Raw genomic sequence first — 12,707 nt, 5'->3', positions numbered from 1 at the left:
GATCTCGGCTTCGGTCTCGTATTCGATTCCCTTCATTGTTTTGCACGGTTCGTCTCTTTACTATTTCCTTTTGATTTTGTGGGATAAAGATTGTATCTTCGATTGGTTTGTTTTGGTTAGGAATTGGGGATCAATGCAAGAATAGAGGGATGACGCAGTTCACGGAGCTTCTCAGTAACTACAGTGGAGTTCAAGGATACTGCTTGTATGCTCTCTTTATGACATCTTTGATCTTTTAATTTAATTTTGTTTTCTGTAGGTAATTTTAGGTAATGGAATAGAGAAGTAAATGTTGCCAGTTATCACTGTGACGGGCCTTGCTAATTTTGGCTTAATTTTAGTGTATTTTTAATGTTTGCAAAAAGTAATGAATGGCTGCTTGAAAGTTAGGCATTTGATGAGCAATGCTAAGTCGTTTATTTATTGTTGGGTGTGAGTTAGTTCATGAGTTTCATAGTCATTGTACTTTGTTGATGCCATCTATACTCTTGGAACCATTGAGAACAAAATGGAATTTTTAGGCTAAATTATGAAAATTTATAATGTACTATCATATGTTTTACAAAATAACATTATATATCTGCTTGATTGTGAGAAGCCACCATGAAATTTCCCAAGATTTTCTAGTGACTACAGCTGGATCTTCCATTCTTAGGCTGAGTTTGTATTCTCACTATCTGGCTATATGGCACATAACAATCAGACTCCATTCCTATTTTTAGTTAGTACTGGATGGCATTTTGATGATGTTTCTTTGGGAAAAGTTCATGATAGTTTTCTTTTAAAAAAACTGGCGTTAAGGAGTTTAATTTCTGCAAAAGAACTGAAAGTTAAATGCAGTTTTATACTTTTATGTAATTTAACCATTGCTTTAAAAGAAAAGCTTTTTAATTCCTTAGAACTCCGGCTTCAATCTCTTATTGCTCTTTTGGTCAATCCTTCTTCCTTGTATTTTTTTGGATAAAGCTAATGAGCAGAAGCGTAACATCCTTAGGTTCATAATCTGAAGCCCGTATGGCATCCAAACTGATATACGTGTATGAGAGCATGAAAACAGATCAGGCCTAGGATTGGCATGGATTGGATGTTCCATGTAACTTGAAATATTAACTTCGCTTGTTAAGAAACAGGTTTCCTAGTCGAGCCTTATCCCATGTGATGATAGATATTTTGGCTAGTTACCAATTAACAATTAAAAAAATTCTCATACCAAGGTGCTTGCTTATCTTTCAAAATCATTCTCGTCGATTTATCACAGTGGACTTTTCTTGTACAAAATAGTCAGATTAGTTTATATGCTAACATGATTCCTTCCCTTTTTTGCTCCATGTAGAGAAATTGGAGATGGTACAACTGATTCCTGGTTTATGCCCTTGAAGGAACAGGTTACTTTCCTAATCCTGTTTACTTCGCTCAATGTTCATTGTAATAATCTAACTTTGCTTTCACGTGTTTACAGACTGACATTGCATGTGAAAAGGTCACAAAGCTGCTCATATGACTTCTGGTCGTGCTTTTAGTTTCCTATGTCTATAGTCTTCATGGTCTTCAATGTTTCGTCAGGTTAAGGAAATGAAAGAACTAGACGGGGGTTACAACATAGTTGGGCTTTCTCAGGTAATGCTCTTACTAGATTTTACCTCATTAGTGCATGTCTAATCCATGGTTTTGTTCTTCTGGAAGGAATCATCATAATTTCAAACGTAGTATGAAAATTCTATAACCAGGAATGTGACTGCTTTGAAGACACTTATGAGATGCTCTTCTCCCATATTCTAGCTAGTAATGTAAGAGATTGAGCGAAGTATCTGTTTATTGTGCTGTGTATTTTATTAGCTATGTAGGTGAGGTAAATATTGTGAGATAAAGGCAAGTGGTAACAGTTGCCATATGAGGTTTGATGGATAAATTCCTTGGAGGGTTGAGGTTTAGAAGTTAGTGGAATCTTTGACTATTTTGCATGTTCTATCACCTATATTGGTGATGAATTGGTGGTTAATGAATGCAAATATAACTACAGATGATTTTAGGGGTTTTTCCCTAGAAATCACTTTAACAATAGGCAATGTTACAGAAGGCGCTAGACGGACTAGGCGTTCGAGCCGGAGCCTAGCGCCTAGACGCCCAGACGTTTGCCTATTTTAAATTTATTTAATTTTAATAATTCACAAAATTATGTACTAATTTCATATAAAATTATAAAAATATATAAATAATAATCTTAAATCCATTATCAACCATGCATAAATACTAAATAGCTAAAATAGTAACCAAATATTAAGAAACATCACCTTGTCCAACATAATCAGTTAATCACAGTGAAAAAAAATAAAATAGTGAAAAAAGATGAAAATTTTACTTTGAAAAGAGAAGAGGGCTGGCGATGAAGAGGAAGAGGCAGCGAAGAGGAAGAGCCGAGGTGGCTTGAGAAGGAAGTGCAGTGATCAGCTTAAAGAGATGACAGTGGTGGAGAAGAGAAGCTGGCAAAGAGGTGGCAGGAGCAAAGAAGAGGTGGCAACGAAGAGGATGAGGAGGCAGCGGGGGAAGAGGAAGCGGGCGGCGGGAGAGGAGTAGCGGTAGAAGAGGAGGTTAGAGGAGATTGAGAACAGGAGGCGGCGGGAATACGCGAGAGAGAGGGGGAGAGAGTCAGAGAGATATATGGTTAGGTTAAGAGTTAGTAATGGGTTCAGGTTTGGGCTGGGTTTTAGTTTAAAATTAGGTTTTTTTTCCTTTCTTTTGTTTAAAAAGCTAGGCATACCTAGGCGCTGTTAGACCCTAGAGGGGGGTGATTAGGGTCTTATGCTAATCTAATTTGATTATATGTCAATTAAAATTAATTAACAAGTTATCCTAGTAAGTATGAATATGACAATATATGAGTTAGGATAAACAATATGAACAACGAGATATATCCTAACAAAGATATATAGGCAATGTATGTGCAAGGATATATAAACTAACACAAGGGTAAACAAAAAGAACTAGATAGTGGATGAAATAAATGAGCAATGCACAATTGGAGATATAAGATAAATGCAAAAGCAAATGCGCCAATGACAAACTCAAACACAATCAAATGATCACGGAGTTCGGACCTTCCGTCCTACGTCTCCGCTCCCCACTCTCGGGGAGAAAACCACTATCACAATCCGGTTTGGAAGCCGGAACTTCTACACACTCGGTTTACAAGCTTATCGAAAACTCTCACACAACAAACACTATACAATCACACTCTACACCCTCACAAGTGTTGGACCTAGCCGTGTCTCCCTCAAGTGTTCGGTTACAACATTTCCCTAGGTTCGTCAACCGACACCACTCCTCATGGGATGATCACCGACTCTCACCACACACTCCTCTCGGTGTACAAGTGTATTACAAAGTGATCTATATAATTAGGCACAATAACAAGGTGTTTGTTCTCTAATACAAGGTGAGAACACAATGTAGGCTCACACTCAATGTCACACAATCTCACAACCCAATTATATAATGTATGCAAATATAATAAGCTCAATGGTTGTGTGTGTAAACAAAGAGTAAATCAAATCAAACTAAACTCAAATAAATTCTAGCTTAATAAAATGATAATCAAACAATTATATATAAATATAAAGCTAGATTGAGTTTAGAAACACTTATCTAAAGATGACAAGAGAGAGAGGGAGAAGAGTTGAATGCCCAAACACTAAAGAATGATCTCCTCAAGTTCTTGTGAAAGTTTCTTCATAAACAAACTTTTAAAACAAACTTAAAAACCCTTAAACAAACTTGTAAAACTCTTTTTAAAACTATCTTAAACATCCATAAGAAACAATAAAAGTTGAGGGCTTTTTATAGCCTCTTAAACCAGCCACAAACTCCCAAAAATCGAAAATATCAAAAACTAGCCGTTACTAGCCGTTATAGGCTGAAAAGACCAAAATACCCGTAAATTCAGCATTCTGGAAATTTATGTATCTGGTTTTTTAAAATCAATTAAAAATAGTAAATCAACTTCAAAAATTATGAAACTTTGTGGATAGGTTCTAGACATGTATAAAAACATGTCAATGAAAGAATTTCTTGAATATCACTTCCCATTTATGAAAACTTATCTGTTTTGTAAAACATGCACGAACATGTGCACGGACAAAAACATGATTTTGTAAATTCTATTAAACATAACAAATCAATTCCAAGAAACTTTGCGAAATGTTTATAAGCATGAAAACAAACATGTTAGAAAAAGAATTTCTCAAATTGAATTTTTATTTGTGAAAACTCATGTATTTTTTCTCAAATTGAATTTTTATTTGTGAAAACTCATGTATTTTGCAAGTGTGTCCAAAGCATGAAAACTCATGTATTTTGCAAGTTATATATATACATGCATGGTTTTAGGTTTTCATGCTTTGGACACACTTACAAAATACATGAGTTTTCACAAATGAAAATTCAATTTGAGAAATTCTTTTTCTAACATGTTTGTTAAATACATGAGTTTTCACAAATGAAAATTCAATTTGAGAAATTCTTTTTCTAACATGTTTGTTTTCATGCTTATAAACATTTCACAAAGTTTCAAGAAATTCTTTTTCTAACATGTTTGTTTTCATGCTTATAAACATTTCACAAAGTTTCATCAAGTTTGGAGTTGATTTACTATGCCCAATTGATTTTACAAAATCATGTATGTTAGCAGATTTTCAGAAACTGCATATCTGTGTTCAAATATTTATTTCTCACAAATGAGAAATGATTTTTTAGAAATTCTATCTCTAACATATTCTTCTACATGTCTAGAACCTTTCCACAAAGTTTCATAATTTTTAGAGTTGATTTACTATTTTTAATTGATTTTAAAAAACCAGATACATAAATTTCCAGAATGCTGAATTTACGGGTATTTTGGTCTTTTCAGCCTATAACGGCTAGTTTTTGATATTTTCGGTTTTTGAGAGTTTGTGGCTGGTTTAAGAGGCTATAAAAAGCCCTCAACTTTCATTGTTTCTTATGGATGTTTAAGATAGTTTTAAAAAGAGTTTTACAAGTTTGTTTAAGGGTTTTTAAGTAAGCTAGAATTTATTTGAGTTTAGTTTGATTTGATTTACTCTTTGTTTACACACACAACCATTGAGCTTATTGTATTTGCATACATTATATAATTGGGTTGTGGGATTGTGTGACATTGAGTGTGAGCCTACATTGTGTTCTCACCTTGTATTAGAGAACAAACACCTTGTTATTGTGCCTAATTATATAGATCACTTTGTAATACACTTGTACACCGAGAGGAGTGTGTGGTGAGAGTCGACTTTGTAATACACTTGTACACCGAGAGGAGTGTGTGGTGAGAGTCGAGGATCATCCCAAGAGGAGTGGTGTCGGTTGACGAACCTAGGAAAATGTTGTAACCGAGCACTTGAGGGAGACACGGCTAGGTCCAACACTTGTGAGGGTGTAGAGTGTGATTGCATAGTGTTTGTTGTGTGAGAGTTTTCGGTAAGCTTGTAAACCGAGTGTGTAGAAGTTCCGGCTTCCAAACCGGATTGTGATAGTGGTTTTCTCCCCGAGAGTGGGGAGCGGAGACGTAGGACGGAAGTTCCGAACTCCGTGATCATTTGATTGTGTTTGAGTTTGTCATTGGCGCATTTGCTTTTGCATTTATCTTATATCTCCAATTATGCATTGCTCATTTATTTCATCCACTATCTAGTTCTTTTTGTTTACCCTTGTGTTAGTTTATATATCCTTGCACATACATTGCTTATATCTCTTTGTTAGGATATATCTCGTTGTTCATATTGTTTATCCTAGCTCATATATTGTCATATTCATGCTTACTAGGATAACTTGTTAATTAATTTTAATTGGCATATAATCAGATTAGATTAGCATAAGACCCTAATCACCCCCCTCTAGGGTCGGCCACTCAGGCCAAATCTAGGTGGCCAAGGCTCCGCCTACACCTAGGAGTTCACCTAAGCCGCTTTTTACGACAATAGGGTAATTATATAGAAACAACCTTTTATTTTCAATTTGTATAAAAATCACCTTTAAAGTAGGTTTTGTTGCAATCAACCACCTCCTAATCAAATTTTCCCTTAAAAATCAAAAATAAGCTTCAAAACTTCAAGTTCAAGGTACTTGAGCTGTATCCTAACAAGACCTAAACACTATAAAATATGAGTTTTTAAGGGTAATTTTGGGTTTTAAGTGCAGAACCTGACTAGGATGTGGTTGATGCAACAAAAACTAACTTTAAAGGTGGTTTATATATGAATTGAAAATGAAATATGGTTTCCGTATAATTATCCTATTCTTAAGGTGGTTTCTAGGGAAAAGCCCGATGGTTTTATGGAGTACTTACAGAGAAAAGTCCTGAAGGACGGAGGCTACAAGTTAGCCTACTCATAATATAACCGCAATGTGACATTTGTAGAATTGTGAATGTATGAGATGGTATCAAAATTTGTGGCTTAGATACACTATATAGTTATTCAATAAGTCGCATTTAAGCTTAGATAGACAATATGGTTATTAGATTTGTTTCGTTTAAACTATCCTAATGTATCCTAAATTCATTTAATTTCTTGAGCAGTCTTTATCATGTTTTCTTTGTATTTGATTATAGTGGTAAACTCGTGATTGTACTTAAAAAAAAGAACAGCTGATGACTGAGTCCCTTTGTGCAAATTCAATCATTTAACATTGATGATTTATTCCAAGAACGAAACTATGAAGGGACTAGGACCACATTTTTTTATAAATTGCATAGGTATTCAGACTGCAGCCACTAAATGCTTTTTAATGAAATTTGCTTCCTTGAAATAGTTCAGATCTGGTAATTAAAGCAACTTCCCTCTTTGGTTTATATTGGTCTGCCAATCTATTTTGAGTTCAATTTAGCAAGGAGATATTAAATTGAGCTTTCATGTCCAGGGGAACTTAATAGCCCGTGGGATTATCGAGTTCTGTGAAGGCGGCCCCCTAGTAAGAATTTCTAGCTATGTCATGTTTTCTTCTGTTTTCCTTATTACTATCTTTTTTTAGCATCCTTTTCAATGTGGTGTGTCTAGGATGCTAAAGTTGGAAAAGTGTTGTGATGCAGTCTTTTGTGGATTGATAATCAACAGTCGAGCATTTACAAATTTTATGAAAAGATATAATCTTTTGATACTTCATCGCAGATCTACAAATATGAAATCTCTTGAACCATTAGTCATATCATTCATTTGGAAACAAGGCAACCTTGATATAAAATTAACTGAGCATAGTCTATCCATAAAAAAACCTGTCAAGACATACTATTGTCAACGGGTATAGTGAGAGCCATTAAGGTTTTGAATACTGGATATGTATTATTTTCTGCATTCCTTTTCTTCTTTTCTACTTTTTTTTTATTCTTGCAACAATATATTTAACCTTTCATCTTAATTTTTCCTGACTTGATATATTTTACTTCTCTGATTATTTACAAGGGTTATAAATCCTTTCAGCTCCCATTTGTTAATTTGTAATAGTAATTGTTACTTTATTCTGAACTTTCTGAATATGAAAAGACATCAAATTTACTGTAATATTTTTTTGAAATTTCTGTGCAATTTTCTTGGTTCTTAGTAGAAAAGAAATTCAAAAAAAAAAAAAGAAACACTTATTCCTGTTGCGTCTCTTTTATGGTCATTAAGTATAATGATATTTCTTCCATCCTATACTTCCTGCTATCTCTACTCAACTAAAAATCATTTCCCCAAATTATTCATTATCCATATGCACCGGAGGAAAGTGCTCATGGTCTCTTTGTTATTATCCTGTCATGATTGAAAGTTCCTTTTAACTAAGTTATAAATGAAGCATGTGATGCCCCCAGCAATTACCTTCAGAACTGGTCCTAAGTGATTGGACTTCTTCAATTTCCCTTGTTAAACAAGAGAAAAGCATACTTGCTCAGAATATGACAGGTCATACGAAATCTACATTGAATGTTCCTTTTAACTTAGCTACAAATGATTGAAGGTTCCTTTCATTTAAGCTATAAATGAAGCATGTTATGCCCTCAGAAATTATTTTTGGAACTGGTGCTATATGATTGGGACTACATTTCCTTGTTAGACAAGAGAAAGCATACAGTTTAAGCAATGGGACAAATCATACAAAATCTACATTCCAAACTGTGAGAATTTTCATTTTTTTTCCTCGATGAGAGCCTTTTCCTTAGAAATTTGGTCTGAGCTTCATTTGAGAATATTATCTATTTCATTTATACTAGCTTCTTGTGTACACTTGAATGGCTTATTCTTTTTGCACTTTCTCAAAGTTATTTAGGCATTAACAGTTGCCTGTTATTTGTCCACTTACTGATTTTGAAATCCTCTTCTAATTTTTTGAGGGATGGATTTTGTCTCTATTGTTTGCCTCCATAGATATTAAGCTCATTTTTTTGTTATTTATACATAATCTCTCCAAACTTTTCACCGTGGCATTTTGTAAAGATTAATTGCTTGATCAGGTTAGAAATTTTGTCTCACTGGGAGGCCCTCATGCTGGAACTGCTTCTGTGCCACTTTGTGGTGTAAGTTCTTTTTTCTGCTCTAAGTTATTTAAATTTTATCAAGTAATCTACAGATACCATTTCATAGTGATACTTTTCTGTTTTTTGGTTTTTTGTACATATTCATTAATTGATGTACAGCCCACTCACAGTACTATGTTTTCTGACACTACAAATATACATTAAAACAATGACCAAGAAAAAAAGAAGATCAAATATCTGCTACAAGTGTTACAAAGAGATAACAACAAAGAGATTTTGAATTCATGGTTTACAATATATATTTCCTTCTTTACAGTTATGTATAAGCATCCAGCAATACTCAATCTCTCAACACCATATCTACATCAATCCACAAAAAAAGGAGGGAAAAAAGGAAAAGAATAAGGTCAAAGAATAAGCAAAATTCATTTGCCTTTTCCGAAATGAAATGTAACATGCTTCTGTTATACATAAATAATAGATTTAAGGTCAATAAAGTTCAGATTTGAGTGCCTGATACAAATGACTATGATGACATATGTTTCTTCCAACCATGTCCATCAGACTAATGTCTGGTAGGCACACAAAAATACTTAAAGTTCTACACCAGCAGTAACATTCACCAACACTTATGATATAACTGGATCCTTTCCACATTGAGTCTGTGTGTTACTCTTTTTGACATGTTGACACATTTTAAGCAGCTGCCATACTTGTTTGTCAAGAATGTCAAAACGAGTATTGCTAGGAAACATGCACAGGATTTTCAAACGAAGCAGAAGAAAGAAAATATAATATAATTTCAAAAAATAGTTACATTAGCGGACTATATGTTCATGAGCTAGAATTAATGTTTAAAAAAGCAGAAGTGCAAAGCATAGCATTAGACCTGTTAATGAAGCGAGGCATAAGCTTCAAAGCATGAGGCATAAGCCTCATGAGTTTAAGTATTTTAAATTTGTAAAGATTATGAACATATAATATTTAGTGGTGTAATAATTTACAAATAGATACTTTCATGTCCTGATTAGTGAATAAGAACTAAAAAACTGTGAATCATGATGCGAATCATAATAAACTAAGCTACATGCATTATACACACACATGCTCACTCACATGGTCGTATCGAAGATACATAGGGGAATTCTAATTTCAGTAAAGAAAATCCTTTTATATCCTCCTATTTTATCTAAAGCATGCACTTCAAAAGAGAAACGCTTTATGAACCTCAAAGCACACACTTTAGTTACCCTTTAAATGATGAGGCGTAAGCTTCAAGGGATAAATAACCTTCGCTCTTGAGTTTTGAAGCGTTTACCCTTCAAAAAGTTTTGAGGAGAGTTTCGAAAAGCTTTTTCAAACACACCATATTTATTTGTTCCAATCGTTTAAGAATAAGAGCTGAAAAATACAGCCCAACCTACAGAGTAACTAGGGTCCCATTTTACCTCATAAATGCCAGTGTTCGAGCGCTAGAGTACCTCCTGCAAGTCTGGTTTGATTTCTTCATCTGTTGCATCGTTGTAAGCATAAGCATTATAGAATAATGGTTACCATAAGGCCATATCAAATAGTAATTTTGTTCCTTAAATTCTCACTTCTAGGAGCCTATTCTATTTCGTAGATGATGCATGATATTTTACAACCTTAGTCTTCTTGATTAACAAACTTTTCATCATTAGACTTCCAACTTGATTAGCCAGCTAGAACTTCAACTCGAACTAGTACTCCAACAAAGTCATGAGGACAAAGCCTGTTGCAGTTTCCATTTTAGTAGGAATCTTAGGTCTGTTTTGATATAAAAGCTTTTGTGTACTACATATTGTGAGGCTAATATTCTTCTCCTACCACTTCCACTGCAGACAGGAATCTTTTGCATACTTGCAGACGCTCTCATTAAGTCAGAAATTTACTCTGATTATGTGCAGGTACGTGTTTCCATTTTAATTACCTTAAATAACATCTTTAGATCCAATTGTTTTCTGTTGCTAGATGTTAGTAGTCTATTTGCTAACTTATGACGTAAAAATGACAACTGCAGTCTCGTCTTGCTCCAAGCGGCTATCTCAAGATTCCAACTGTGAGTATTGATGTTTTGTCTTGGACCTGTATACTTAGAAGCTATGTTGCATGATGATGGATACACTGATATAAACACTTCACCGCCAGACAGAAAATTCTACAAGATACAGAATATATGCATTTCATACAGAACTTCATGATTTAAATGTTTGTGCTACATATATTAGAAGTCAGCAACCCTGCATATCTAAATAGTTTATGCATTGTCTCTTTTCATTGCAGTCTGACTCTGATTTGATTTAGTTCACGTTTTTTTGTTTTTTCCAAACACATTCTATTTTGTTCAGGTTGTTTTATGGTTTTCATCTGTAACTATCTAGCTGTGTATTACAGTCAATTTTCCTTAATTAGTCAAATGTCAAATTGTAAGTCTTGTAGTTACTATCTAGCAATCAAACTGCACTGGTTAACAACGCAAAGCACTAAGACTTTAGCCTGACTTCTTGCTAATGCACTTATGTTTTAGCGTTTTTTTTTTTCAGATTTGCACTGAATCACTCGTCCATCTCAACATTTTCTTTTCATAAACATTGTTTATGGCTCGTTATTTGTTAATCTGTATATGCCAACCAGGAAGAAAGTACCGGAGCTTATTCATAATATGCAGATGTGATACATCTAATAAAAAGTACTCAGCACTATACAGATCATCCTTCAAGAAAAAACCAAGTATCTGATATAATTGTCTACGGTGTTATTCATTAAACTGCATATAACCAATAATTATTGGTGGAGTGGACTACATATAATGTAGGTAAGCTGGACATATTTTACTTCAAATATTTGGAAAAGGGTTTCTGGTTTCACTTGATTTTGCATAGGTTTATGTCAAAATACTGCAATTGTGTTAATGTTCTGTTCACCGTATCAAGTGCATTACATATGCCATAAGGAAAATTATGTTTCAAACAAAAAGCACATCGAGTGATTATAAGTTGGATTTTTTCCAGATAATTTTTTTTCAAATATTAAATATGAAGTGTGTAGCTACGCATGTGTGGGTGTTTTTTGGCCCTCTAATTCTCATCACAGGCTTAATGGTGGGCCCCTCTTGCAGTACCTTGGCCCTAAACCGGAAAACATGGACAATAGTACTTCATACAACCGAATAAAATAGTGTTATTCTGTTTTTGAGGAAGTGCTTAATGATCATTCCTCTTGTTTGACTAACTCATTTGTTGAGACTTGAGAGATATAATTGATGATGCTATTTCTTTGATTGCTATCTATCTCGATAGGAAGAGTTATATAATTGATGATGCTATTTCTTTGATTGCTATCTATCTCGATAGGATGAACTCTTCTTCTTCTTCTCTTGTGTTAAAAAAAATTGAGAGTAGTTCAAGATAGGGTTAGTTGGATCATAGTAAACACTGTGGTAGGACAAGCAGTTCTTGTACTCAGTAGTGGGTCTAGGCTAACTTCTGGAGTCCATGCCACGAAAGCCAACTAAACCTGAATTTCCAACTGCCTATCCCTTTTACCTGCATGCTTTGTATAGGTTAAGCATGATCCAAACATACCCTGCTACCTTTCTGGTGCACAGTGCCGGTGATATTAAGTATAGAAAGAGAAGCAACCATACAGTTGAGACTATACAGGAGAAAAACAGCTAGGTTTAAGGGACAAGTTCAGTTAATAATAGTGGAGGAGTTTTCATATATATTTTTGTTAGAATATAAAATTATGACCTTCAACCCTCCGTACAACTTCGGAGCTTTGGTGTACTTGCAAAGACTCAAAGATGGTATTAGAGCAACCCATGTTTAAATCTTATTGGCCACGAATTTAAAGCGTATTTTAAAAAAAATTAATACTTGTATGTGAGTGCAGGTTTCCACACATGAAAGGGTGTTCAACCTACTGGGGCAACTTAGAATGTAAAATTCCATCAATCCTCACCACAACTTCGGAGTTTTGTTGTAGTGGATCCAAAAAATTCTTAGCGGGGCTAACGAGAAGTTTTTATTGACCCAAAAATTAAAATGACTATATAAAACAACATTTTTGACAAATAGACTAAATTGCTAACTTAAAGATGGGGTGCAAATATTTTAAATTATGGGTGGCAAGTAGTGATTTTCAAAGAATTGAAATGTCGTTTTCATAA

The 12,707-nt window shown here is 34.3% G+C and overlaps 1 protein-coding gene across 1 annotated transcript; it reads left to right on the top strand.

Annotated features, from left to right (window-relative positions):
* On the top strand, positions 7 to 10,703 carry LOC109826229 (palmitoyl-protein thioesterase 1-like). The gene is made up of 9 exons (XM_020393241.1): positions 7 to 47; positions 121 to 205; positions 1,334 to 1,385; positions 1,460 to 1,480; positions 1,564 to 1,617; positions 6,925 to 6,975; positions 8,492 to 8,554; positions 10,378 to 10,443; positions 10,557 to 10,703. The coding sequence occupies exons 2-9, from the start codon at positions 150 to 152 to the stop codon at positions 10,647 to 10,649; spliced, it is 456 nt and encodes a 151-aa protein (XP_020248830.1). The 5' UTR covers positions 7 to 47; positions 121 to 149; the 3' UTR covers positions 10,650 to 10,703.

The sequence above is a fragment of the Asparagus officinalis genome, chromosome 10, assembly GCF_001876935.1.
Source record: "Asparagus officinalis chromosome 10, Aspof.V1, whole genome shotgun sequence".
Lineage (NCBI taxonomy): Eukaryota > Viridiplantae > Streptophyta > Magnoliopsida > Asparagales > Asparagaceae > Asparagus > Asparagus officinalis.
The sequence above is the reverse complement of the archived record's forward strand: the minus strand, read 5'-3'. Positions and strand labels throughout refer to the sequence as shown.